Raw genomic sequence first — 13,398 nt, 5'->3', positions numbered from 1 at the left:
TTCCTAAATGGAAAACAGCTGTGATAAATTAATGTTCACCAGAAATCTCATATTAGGAAAGATTCTCAGATATTCTCTCAACTGTCATTCTTTCCCACTATGAATAATATATTCCTGTACCCTAACCTGTGGCTAATTCACTTGGCCCCTTCCATCTCTCTGTGAGATACACTGGAGATGAACTGTTTCCTGAACCAGACTGGCAATATTGAGAAGATAAACACATATTTTAAAAAGTAAAAAAGAAAATGTCTCTAAGAAGGCGGCATCATGGGCAACAACGGAATGCATGTTACAAGGCTTACTTTAAGAGCCATGTGTGTCCAGATCATAAATCTCCTGCCTATGGATTTACCTAATACAGGTATCACTGCGAATGTCACCAAACACTCCACCTCAGAATTAACTTCCTCTCCTCTGACCCTATAACTAATCAAGTTCAGATTGTAATTTGGCTCCCCAAATGGATTTCCTCACTGGGGTACAATATGCTACCCGAAGGAGAGAGGTTTCCAATTCCTTTGGTGGTTTCTCATTGTGAACTGACATTTCAATAAATTCAAATATCTGAGGCTGCTGAGCTAAGACACAAGCACCGTACTGTTGTGATTTCACCAAAGAAATGCCATGTTGACTGTGTCTCTTTCATCAGCTCCCTCCCTTTCAAGCTGTAGTACTCAATTTCTTTGTGCCTTCTATATATGCTTTCACTTGCTCATTTGCAAGGTGCTTTTTATTTGCAAATTTATTTTTTTTGCTCTCTGGTCAGTAATCCTACTAGATCTAGTTTCTTTATAGGGAACAGTATCCATCACAGATATTTTGAGGAAGAATGGATAGAGTACAGTAAAATAGGTGCCTACTCCTATTGGGAAGGTCCGGAAAAGTGAGATAAGTTATAGTAACAGGAGTGACTCCAAAAATACTACAGCACTGACCCGTGAGGAGAAGCTACTACTTCAGCCAGGATTAATTAGGAAGGTGGGAAACTCCAGGGTGGATGGAAACACTGGGTGACAGCACACAGCACCACAGCTACGAGTCAGGGATCTGGAAACCGGAAGCAGTTTTGCCACCACTTCTGTAAGCTCCTCCCAACATCCATTAAGAAGTGCAGGCTCTATCCCAATTGCCTCTTGTTTTTAAAAACACACACAAAAGAAACAAAACTAAACAAAAAGAGACATCTCAGTATCCACAACCTTTCTTGCCAGCAGAAAATAGCCAATAACAGTAGGAAGAAGGCCTTTTTTTCAATTCCCTCTTTCAGAATCTCACTTTAGGGGCATCTGTTTGTTGGAAACTGGTTTCCATCCAGAACGTATGCAATGTGGTTTTTGTTTATTGTTTTAAAACTCTTCAGCCTATGAAAGATGAAAGGGCACTCTAGAGGTAGATAGGAAAAGAAAACAGAATGCCAGTCGACCGTATCCTTCAGGTTCTATTTGTCGTCTTAGGTTCCTAATAAACAATAGAAGTTATATCGATGGTATCCTGTCTTGCACATAGCCTACTGCTCACACATAGTCTTTTAATGCATGCGTGTGCATATGTGGATGTGATCAAAATTGTGAACTGGAGTTAGTTGTTATGCTTAGTGTAACGTACTGTGTGAGATCCTGGAGAGTTTCATACCCAAGGAGGCTACAACTATGATTAAGTGTGTAATGTGTGTATCATTGAACGTCCTCCTATCACATACAGTGTGGAGAAATAGCAAGACACACCCCCACTGAAAAGAAGAGCATACTCATTTGACTTCTTAAATCTACATTTTCTGCAATGAGATATAAATCCCCACGTCTGCTGTTCCTTTCCTTTCTACCCTGTTAGATATCCTTTTCTAACTTAAGTACAGTCACTCTTTTATAGCTTTGATTATTTCTTTTAAAATATTCAAATATAGTTCTCTTCTAGTTCACAGAGAACTGTAGAATAAAAAAAATGTGCATTCAGAGAAATCTGAAAAATAGATATCCAAGCTTTTTTCTCCACCCTCCTGCAAAAGGCTCCAGTGACTTTTGCAACACCCCCAACTTCATTTATCTATAGGATGGCTCTTGATAGCTTTGTGTGAGCTTTTGAAAGTTCAGCCAAGTCAGCTGCATGATGAACAAAAAGACAATAGCTCCCACACACGGGGCTACATGGATTAAAGAACCCTATCCATCAGTAAATCTGCCAGATGGCAGTGGAAGAAAGCTTGTAACTCTCTCACTTTCATTTCAACAGCAGCAAACAATGTTCAATGTTTAAAATAAACTCTTCCAGATGAGCTAAAGATAAACTCTGAGGTGGGTGGACTTGAGCTTGCTAGGCTGCAGCTCTGAAGTGTTTGATTACATTAACACAAAACCCCTGGGTAGAACCCGCTTCTGTCAACAGAATGCTTAGACTGGAACACCTACTACATGCAGCCATTTCCTGTGCTTTCATGGGTTGGTGGCAGAAACAGGCTTTGCTTTAGGCACAAACTAATAACGATTCTGTATTTCTCTGTGCGCAGCATTTCCTCAAACCATGTGTACAGCTTCAAAATATACCTAAAGTGCCAACACTATATTGGGATGCACAGATAAAAATATTTTACATATATCTATAACTTAAACTGCTAGTGATTCGTTCACCTTACTGTTCTCATAGTATCAGGAAATGTGCCATTAGGATGTAGAACCATGCTGCTAATAACTGGATAACTAGTTAGATATATGGGGGTATGTAACTATTTAGATATATGCAAAAAAATGTGTATTTATTTTCTAAAGTCAGAATGTATAAAGGAAGTTAGGAACATTTTTGTTGTTGTTGTTGTTGTTTTTAATAGACTTTAAAACCTACAATTTAGGACAGGTCAGGCTGTAATACATTGTATGTAGCATGGCAACTTTTAAAGATAAAATGATGTACCGAAAAATAACTCTATTAAATATTCAGGAACATACCTATTTAACACAATTAGTAGATGCCTTAAATGGGGGGGCGAAGAAAACACAGGGTTGATGATGGAAATAAATATTAGGCTGCAAAGACACTCAGGAACAAATACGTCAACAAATTATCAAGTGTACTGGGACATATTAAAAAATAAAAATCCCAAATTTAGATTAGAAGTCTTAGGGAAAATATGATTCACACTATGCAGAAAACAGTTCTTGTGAATTCCTCTAAAATGAAACTTCTTTATGTCAGTGATAACTCTGTTTTATGCAATGGAAGCCCTTTTCTTTGGAATCATTTGGTTACATGAAAAAGTTGATTAAAGAAGGAAATCATAAAGATGAATCACATGCACCTCAAAATCATTATTTGGATTTAAAACATTTAACACGTTCATTCATTTGCCTATCTTCTGATGTAAAGTTAAGGGCTTGTCACTTGTTTTTCTGAGTGTGAGTTTACTTGGAATTCCACGTTCTTACATTATCCTCAAATAGGATAGTCTATGATTTCCAGCTTTTGTGTCTTTAAAAGGGAGTCAAAGTTTAAAGTCACTTGCAAAGCACTAAATATAGCCCCTTTTAGATTTTTGTAATATCTATTTTTAATATTTGACAGTTGTTTTGAAAGTTTGTTCAACAGTTTGTAGTAATTTGCCTTATTTAGTTTTGCAAAACACTCAGTTTACTTTTCATAGAAATTCTCTTTCTCTTTGTACTCATAAGTCATTGGTTTGTATTATGATTAATAACTTCTATTATAAATGATAACAAGCACAGCTGACACAGACACCCAAGTTTGCTTAGCTTTTCTCTGTTGCTTCCTGCATCCCCAGAGCCTGGGATAATGCCTGACACATAATAGGCATTCAATAAATACTTGCAAAATGACAAATGGATGGTACATGATCCACTCGTCTTAAGTATATAATAGAACAGGTGGGAGCAGGAGTGCCAGGGGTGGGCTAGAGGGGAGACTGTCAGCCTAGAGCATTTGCATGCTATGGGCAACAGTCAGTATGTTTTACCAAAAAAAAAAAAAAAAAGAAAAAGAAAAAGAAAAAGAAAAAAGAAAGAGAGAGAGAGAGGGAGAGAGAGAGAAAAAAAAGAAATGGAGAACCAGTTATTACAGCAAGTCTGTTACATGGTGGTTGGTTAGAGTGCTTCTACTATATTTTGATTGGATATCTAACTTAGCAAAAGCTCTTCCTTGCGGTCTGCGTAACACTGAGCACGCCATCTAACTTTCCTCTGGGAATAAACCACCTTCCTCCATGTTATAACCTGAAACTAATTTAACTCCCCATTGTCTAGAGAAGGTTTGTGAAACATCTGAAGCTGCCTGTGGGGGCCAAGTTCCTGAAGGGTGATTAGTAACATGTTCTCTCTTCAGTGTTCTTAGGACATTTGGAATCAATTAAATATTCAAATATAGGTTCTCTCAGATCTCTAGCCAGACCCAGCAAGTTTGTGAGGGGAGGGAGTTGAAGGCAGATAACTGGTATTCCTCACACCAAAATCTATAGCTGGAGATTTAAAAAATACTCTCTAGACTTCCTGGGACTGCAAGCAAATAGTCATACAAGATTAGACATAAGGAGAAACAGCAGGAGCCTTATTAAGAAGTAGGAGTTACAGCGTACACAAGAACTGCTACCATACCCAGAGTCTTAAAGACAAATAAGTGAGTACCTTGGGCTGTGGCATAAGTACAACAGTATGGCCCCGTGAGCTAAGAATGGTTTTCACATTTTTTAAAGGATTGTAAAAAAAAAAAAATTAAAAAAAAATATATATATGTATCAGACTGTATGTATATGGCCTAATAACTTAAAATATTTACAATCTGGCCTTTTATAAAAAGTTTGCTGACCCTTGCTTTAGTTTTGTTTCCATCATATGTACTAATACAATTATTACTATTAATAATGATTCTTAATAGTGATGATTAGGTGTAGGTGCATTAGGGAAGGGGAAATTGACGAGGGCTCACGTGTGTCAGGCACTTTGCTAAATGCTTTACATACTCTGCCATTTCTTCACTAGGCAATCCTTTAAAGTTGGCATCATTTCAATGATAGAGACGGGAAAAACAGAAGCTCAGAGAGGTTAAGTAACTTGCCAACATCACAGATGGAATTAAGTGGTGGAGCGGTTAAACCCAACACGGTGGTATGTTTAAGCTGTGAAATTGCTTTTCCAATTAACATTACTTAGAACTTCACTATATAAAATAGTTACTCTGAGTAAAATGGAGGCAGAAGACCCAGCAACCTCACCCCTTTCTAGAATAAGCTGCTTGAAATAGAAGTCAGTATGTCAAAAGATGGAGTCAATAACCAACATGAAAATGAGTTTCCAACTCAGTTATTCCATTAGCTGGCACATTACACTCTCTAACAATATTTTGCTAGGGGTCAGAGGAAGTATCAAAGTGACAGGATTGCCTTTTACTTCTTTGCTCAGTGAAATGGTTAGAAGCTAGTCAGGAGAAAGAAGAAGAGAGCAGCAAAAGGTTTAAATAATCTTCAAAATCTAACTAGTCATACTGTAGCTATTAGTTCTCAATTCTATCAAACACCGGGGTAGGAAGGACATCTTCCAAATGGCAGCTCATTTTACCTTAATAGTTGGTGTTTCCAGATGAGTTTCTAGTTTTCCATCATGATAAATTAATATATCCTATTTTATTATGGTGCCACAAACAAGAACTCTGAAAGGCTCAATTCTTACAAAAGGCCGAAATCCCCTGAAAAGCATCAGGTATCAAAATGCAGCCAGAAAAGATGGTATTAAAAGAGAAAAATAAAAAGGGCTCCTTTTTAATGAAGTTGAGGTGTAGGACAGATTTATTAGCTTCCATTTTTCCAAGTTGCATTCTGGTGTATTTCCTGCCCATATTTCTAAGTTCAGCAGGTCTCTTTGTAGGATTTTTAAAAAATGTTTCAAAGAACACGATGCAGCTATACCCACTACACCTGCAAAGACACACCTGTGATGACACATACAAACACGAAGTGTTCTTCATACTCGCAACACAATACTCTAACAGAAAACAGACCTTCTGTATGCTCTGCCAAGTTCCCGCCATTTTCAGAAAGAACTGATTCTGGTAACCAGATATAAAAAACCTTAAGAATAATAACCTATCAAAGTTTACCTCTAACCAAAACGGCCATTAAATTCAGTGTAGTTCAGTCTATACTTTACTGTCATAATTCCTTTTTCCCAAAATTAAGAGATAGTTAAGACAAATAATTATTTTTGATGCCATGACACAGATGCCTACAGCATTCCTCCTTATTTTTATGCACACCACTGATTATTAGTCATTCAAACATTATTATTAAATGTTTAGTGTGTGTCAGGTATACTTGACTCTTGAGGAAGAAAAACTAATGAGAATATAACAATAAAATCTTTCCTTGGAAAATTGAACTTGTCTAACTGGACTTGTGAAAAAATAATCACTGCACTAAATTCCTAGTAAAGCTGCCAAGATCAATGAACACAAAGTAGAAAGAGAATTGGTTCTGCCTACAGGAACTGGATGGAGGTGGGACATATTTCAAGGAAATGTTGAAGGGTAAGTAGTATTCCCAGTGAAAAGGAGGAGGGTGCTCCAGACTGAAGGAACAATAGAAGGAAAGGCCAAGCATGAGGCAGTTGAGTAGGAGACTGGTCTATAACAAGGACTGGATTATACAACAGAGATGGGCTAAGACATTAGTCACTAGCGACATGTGCCTGTTTAAGATTAGAAATTCCGTTCTCAGTCATATTTCAAGTACCCAGTAACGTAATTCTACCATATTAGACAGTGCAATTACTTTTCATTGTACAAAGTTCTACTGCACAGAACTAAGAATACAAGGTAAGCCTTTGGCAGTTCATGGAGAGTCTAAAATGTGTATTACAGAGTTTAAACTTTAAGTAGACAGGGTTTATAAATATGTTCTACCAAGCCCCTTCAGGAATAGCCTGGGGGGGACTGCATCCCTGTGACATTTCTATGACCTATTTTAGCAATCCAGCTTCTACATTTGAGTGACTTATTTTAAAGAAAAGAATTCTGCAGCTTAAAAAAAAAATACTCGAGATTCACTGTTATGGATAATTGGAAACCACTACAAGTTTTTAAGCAGGGACATGATAACCTGACAAAGATTTGGGCTTTAGAAATACTAATTCTTAAAACAGCAAGCAAGATATGCGGGCAGGAAAGACACTTGGCATACCAAGATCAGTACAGGCTAATGAGATGATAAAGGGCTCATTTTAGTGAAATTTCTAAAGAAACAGACAACTAAGAATTTGCATCAGTACATTTATTCCAAGTAAGAACTGTATACACACACCAGCCATATTATTTCCATACCAGCATTGTAATACAAATATTTAACTCTTTGGCCATGAAGCTCAAAGATATTTTAAAAACTTCTCAAGGGTCTATTTTGAGTTAACATTTGTAATCCATGCTTTACCAATTATAATTTTAAAAACATACTATAATTGTATTGTTCATTATGCTTATTCATTATGCTTATTGATTGTAACATCTTTTCTGAAATTTAGTTTTCCAAAATATAACTTTTTTGTAACTTCATTATCCTTATGTACCACCTAGCAGTACTATGTAAAACCAAAATTATGTTTTCAAGTAGCAAGTGCTCAAGCCACACCATTCCTGAACAGATATAACTGAGGTTCGGTTTTATAAATAGCTCTCTTACACTCCCTGTGCCTATTTTAAAATGCCAACCATTACTTCACTGATATCCCAGAGTTTCCTTGCAACAGACTCATCCATGGCTTTAGGCAACAGTTCTTCCTCTTTACAGTCCCCAAAGTACTTTCCTGACACACCTTCAACCTCGGAGGAAGAGGCTAAATAAATCGAAGTCTGGGCACCTTCCACTGGGGTTTTGAAGAAAGCCCATGACACCAAATTGAAAAGTGGTTTGACCAACAGTGGAATGTGTATGTGTCTCCCAAGATTAGTCCGCACAATTCCAGGGTGTAAAACATTGACAGTGACATTTGTGCCTTCTAAGCGGCGGGCTAGTTCTCTGGTAAAAAGAATGTTAGCCAGTTTGCTCCGACTGTAACAAAAGCTTTTATTATAGCTTTGTTCACTGTTCAAGTCTTCAAAGTTGATATCTCCGTATTTATAAAGTTTGGAAGTCACTACCACGATTCTGCTGGGAGCTGAACTTTTGAGGAGCCCCAGGAGAAGATTGGTGAGGAGGAAGTGCCCCAGATGGTTCACTCCAAACTGCATCTCAAAGCCATCTTCTGTCTTCATGTATGGGCACTGGAAGATCCCTGCGTTATTGATCAAGACATCCAGTCTAGGCTCTTCCTTTAAACGTCAAAAAGAGAACGGCAGAATTATGAACATGGGCCTTAAATATACCTAACATTTTTAAAAGTCTGGCAAACTATTAAAATGCCTCTAAAGTTTTCAACACTTGAGAAATAAAACAAAAACAAAAAATGCTTGCGTGCTTAATAGGGGCCTGGCCTTGTGCTTTTCACACATTCTCATCTACACTCAACAACTCTGTACGGAAACAGGAGCACTGAAGGTAGGTGATTTGTCCAGTATCACAGGGCTCCTAAGTGGCCAACAAAAATCTGAAGATGACATCTTCTGGCACCAATGTCCGGGCTCTTAAATAATAAGCCAGCTTGCTTTTCTAATTGGCCTTTGCAAACCAGAGAGTCCATGTGAGCTAGACAGTGGAAGACAGGTCAGCACTGCATTTTCCCAGAGCTACAAGTGTCAACACCAGGGCAATTTAGGATTGCTTTATTTTTCAGTTTTCTAAGGGTAAATGGTACCATGGAGACGGAGCAACTTCAAGTCGTTTTCCTTAAAACTGAGTGGGTCAGGGATGCAAATTAAGAAAGAAAATCATGAGTAAATCAAATAAATATTAAAAAAATTATGCTGGTAATATTAAAACATCAGAAACAACATAATGAATCATAAATACTAAGGCTCACAATAACAGCTAAGGAGATTAACAGAGGGGTAGGACCAACACACACCTTTAACCTCTATTATGACTCTAGAATTCAGTTCTTTTTTTCACTATATGAAACCTAGTTCTTTCATGCTTTGAGGGGCCCCCAACTTAGGAAATCTACAGAGTCAAAATTCTGCTCTTTGACCAGATCCTGCAGCAACTTTCCAGATTAAAGGCCTAAAATTTAGGCTGTTTCAAAGGGAAACCTTTTCTTTCCTTTAACCATATAAGTTGGTTTTCCCTAGTCTTTCCTGGCTCCTCTCTGTCTCTTTTGATGGGCAGAGAAAATAAATGTACAACATGTTCCAGGTGTAAAGACAGAGTGATGACCCACGATTATATTAATTTGAGGTCAAATTTCAAATTTCACTGGCCCTTTTGCCAAGTGTAAGTGAAAAGAAAAATGTGTTAAATTTCACAACTGTTATCAAAGCCTACCCGTCAGAGGATTAACTATTTCTCATTCTGTCTGTCTAAGCACCTTTAGCTTTTCGAATAGTCAGCTTCAAAAAGAAGGCAAAAGTTCACCCGTGGGGGAAAGAAAGGAGTGTTCTTTTTCACTAATCCTTTGGAAGCGTTTCCTGTATTAATCATTTCTGAGCCATCATTCTTTGCTGGGCTTGTGTTATTTTAAGACTTTATCATTTACTATTTTTTAAATTCTAGGAGATAAATGACATAAATACCATGAATACCAACCTGTGGGAAATTTACATTTCAATTAAAAAAAAATTCTGGTTATAGTCGCTGAACTTCAGAGCTAGAAGGAGCTTAATATTTAGGAGCAAGGACAACTTACTTATCTCCTTAATTTTTAACTGGTTCTGTCCCAAGTGGCCAAAGTCGTAAAATACCATACGTAGGTATCAGGAATGATAAGTATATCCAGCCACACTTACATTTTAATGAAGAATAGGAATACCCATTTTCAGTGCTTCTAACATCTCTTATACATCAGTGCTATTTCTTAATTTTAATCTGTTTTACCTGAAAATGAAGTAGCCATAAAAACAAAACACCCCCCCCCCAAAAAAAAAAAACAAAACAAAAACCTCTCTAGATCTGCAACAGCTCCCAACCTGTGCATGAAAGTACCCTAGAGTCACAAGAAACTCCCAGGGTGCTATGGAGTATTAAATGTTCAAGGGAAACTCTGCTCAACATCTCAAAAACCACTATTTCCAGGGGGTTCATGGCTGCAGCGTTATATTGTGCTATATTCTTTTTGATGATGTCACGTCTTTGCAAAGCTGTTTTTAGCAGTTGCTGCAATGAGATGAAAGTACAAGTTTAAAAATCAGTGCAGAACAAGACATGAGGGTGGCGTTGTCCAGTCTAAGTCTGAGCAGCTGATGCAGTGAACAATAGGTACACATTTCCCGTTAGTAATTATGGTTATTGAAGAATGAAATAAATATATCTTTTCTTTCATGACGTTACTATTTTTTTCAAACAGCTACTAAGTTGTTACGACATCAATACCTATTAGGTTGTTTGAACATAATTACTTCACATAAATGAACTGGTAGATATTTCTATCGTCCGAAGGACATTATGGACAAATCGGTACGTTTTGGAATCTGCAAACTTTCTCCAGACTCGAGATTCTACCATTTCATGCAAGCACCTTTCCTATGCCAGCTGACTTTAAATCTCACTTTTCTGAATGCTCTCTTGCAAGTCCCCCCTGTAGGAAACCCTTCTATCTCAATTTCAACAGAGGACATCCACTTCCGTGGAATATTCATAATCAACATAGAAATCCTCCATCTCACTGGCAGGCAGCGGAATGCTAAACAGGAATTAAGAGCAAGGGCTCTGGAGACATACTGGGCAAAGGAATTAACCTACTGATGCCTTAGTTCCCTTACGTTTTAAAATGGGGATGGCAGCGCCTACGTCACAGGGTCACTGTGAGGATTCGATGACTGTAATAGCCAACGGCTCTTTCGTTTCACTATTTTTTTTTAAAAGTATCTGAAATGCTTGGAATAGCTCCTGGCATATAGGAAATTGTATAATGGTATATTTATTTAATACGGTAAGTATTATATATTTATTGCTGTCCCTGTTTAGAGCACAGGACACTGGGATGCCAAGCTCCAGTCTATTTGGACCTGGCTAGAGTGTGGTTAAGAATGGTACTAACGAGGATGCTGGTGGCAGAAAGCTCAACTTCCTACCCCGTTAGGAGGGTGGGGGAAAGGAGTGTTCCAAGGTCCTTGCCTGGCAGTTTCCCTATGTGCTCTCAGGCTTGGTGCCCATTCACTTAAAACACAGGAAAAGCAACCCAGAGACCTGGCTGCTCTCCTGGGCCCTCGTCCTCACATAACTAAAAGACAGGTTCTGACACCGGCTTATTTTCCTCTGGGGCCTGTTTTTGCCTCAACATTTTTGTAAGACAGAAGACTGCCCTCCCAATTTTTCCAGTCTGCAACTCCCATGCCGCTTCCAAATTATGTAACTGTTTCTACGCTTGGTCTCAGTCATTCCAAGGTCACACCCCCTGGACTCTCGGCGGACACGTCCTGGCTCCGCACTGGGCTCGAGGCCCCGCTTCACCCAGCCCTCCGAGGCCCCGCGCGCGTCCCCCGATCTCCAGCTGGCTCCCCGAGCCCACACCTGGAGCATCTCCTGACAGAAGGCGCGCACCGAGCGCAGCGAGGCGAGGTCCAACTCCTTGACGACGAGCTCGCCTGGCCCGCTGGCGTCAGGGCCTGGCTCACAGCCACCTGCCTGGCGGAGGTCGCGGCGGAGCTGACCCGCCGCCTCCTCGGCGCGCGCGCGGTCCCGGCAGCCCATGATCACCCGCGCCCCCATGCGAAGCAGCGCGGCGGCCGTGGCGCGGCCCAGGCCGCTGTTGGCCCCGGTGATCAGTACTGTCTTCCCGTGCATGAGGCCGGGGTCCCCGCCTCCGTGCAGCCGCTGGACGCTGGGCCCCATTAACCGCCGGGCCGCCAGCCACAGGGTCCCACCCAGTGCAGCCAGTAGTGCCGCCACTGTAGCCACGGCCATAGCAGCCGGGGCTCAGGCCCCACCGGCCCCTGCGCGGGACTTCCGGAGTCGCCGCGCGCCGCGACCGAAAACTGCCACCTGCACGCGAAGGACTCTGGGGCACAGCCTGTCGTCCCGTGACGGTGCGGCGTGGGGCATGCTGGGACTTGTAGTTTTCCTGCCGAGGGCATCTGCTTGGTTAATGAGATGACCACCGTGTAGGTCTTGGTGACCCTTTGGAGGCGGCTTCCAGCCTGACAGTGGAGGGTGAGCACAATCCCCGGTTTTCTGGCCGCTGGGGTTCCTGCCCATGGAAATCCCAGAGTGGTGGTGGCCTTCTCCGTGTGAATGCCTAATGAATACTTTGAATTTACAAATCTCTTTATAGGCTGGTTTACAAATCCCACACTTCAGGGCTGGCTTAGTGTTTTCCGTTAAGGACTTCGGGGACTTGTTAACCCTCAGTTCACTTTTATTTTCACCCTCTGGAGAATTGTCCCTGCCCACAGGGACAATTTATTCCACATTTCTGTAATTTCAAGCTGCCGAAGTCTGAGGACGAGTTTGTTCTTTTTTCCCCCCATAGATTAGGCTAAGAACTTGGCAACATGAATTAGTTGAGATAGAATGGGCCAGTGGTTGTCAAACTTTAGCATCACATCAGAATCACCTGAAGGGCTTGTAGAAACAAAGTAAAAAAAAAAAAAACAGAAAACAAACAAACAAAACACCCAGAAGTTTTGGGGCTCTGGTACCAGAGTTGCAAATTTAATAGGTCCAAGATGGGATCTGAGAATTAGCAGTTCTAACAAGTACCCAGGTGTTTCTGATGCTGCTGGTCTGAGGACTACAGTTTGAGAACGGGAGACCATTATGGTACTGATCCTTAGAGAAAAAGGAATCCTCAAACGGTGTTATTTGACACTGGCACAGATACAGTAGGAAAAGCTCGCATTTACTGTAAACATAGACTTCTGAGCAGGCCACTTCATAAGTATTTCCCCACCCCCTCCACGAGAATATTAAATGTACAAATGGATGGGAAAGTGCTTTATACACTGAAAAATACTTCAGAAATGTCCGGGGTTATTGCCCAACTACTCTTAAGTGGTCGTTATCTACCCACCCATCTGATGTGTGCCAGGCCCAGTGCCCTGTGAGACTCACAGGGACATAGTGTGTTTATTGCCTGGTACAGAAAATTTCACTGCCCCAGCACCATTCTAGAATCTTCAGAACAAGAGAAGAGACACAAAATGTGTATCGTTTGAAATATACTCCCTGTAAGGTGGGCCTTTATTCCACACTGCTATAATTTGAAGTTGTCTTTCAAACTCACTGAGCCCAGGACACGTCTGTTTCTTCTCTCCAGTTTTATTCATTTTCTGTCCTTCACAGCCTGGCTCAGTTCCTTTCATTTCCTGACCACTTCCAGC

General features: G+C 40.3%; 1 protein-coding gene across 1 annotated transcript; it reads right to left on the bottom strand.

The window, feature by feature from the left end:
• Nucleotides 1-7,589: 7,589 nt before the first annotated feature.
• Nucleotides 7,590-12,084, bottom strand: RDH14 (retinol dehydrogenase 14). Its single transcript, XM_033125301.1, has 2 exons — nt 11,591-12,084; nt 7,590-8,298 (listed from the first exon to the last, which is right to left on the bottom strand). The coding sequence occupies exons 1-2, from the start codon at nt 11,981-11,983 to the stop codon at nt 7,681-7,683; spliced, it is 1,011 nt and encodes a 336-aa protein (XP_032981192.1). The 5' UTR covers nt 11,984-12,084; the 3' UTR covers nt 7,590-7,680.
• Nucleotides 12,085-13,398: the final 1,314 nt, after the last annotated feature.

This window comes from Rhinolophus ferrumequinum, chromosome 13 (assembly GCF_004115265.2).
Source record: "Rhinolophus ferrumequinum isolate MPI-CBG mRhiFer1 chromosome 13, mRhiFer1_v1.p, whole genome shotgun sequence".
NCBI classification, from domain to species: Eukaryota; Metazoa; Chordata; class Mammalia; order Chiroptera; family Rhinolophidae; genus Rhinolophus; species Rhinolophus ferrumequinum.
Note: the sequence above shows the minus strand (reverse complement) of the source record. Positions and strands in the feature narration are given on the sequence as shown.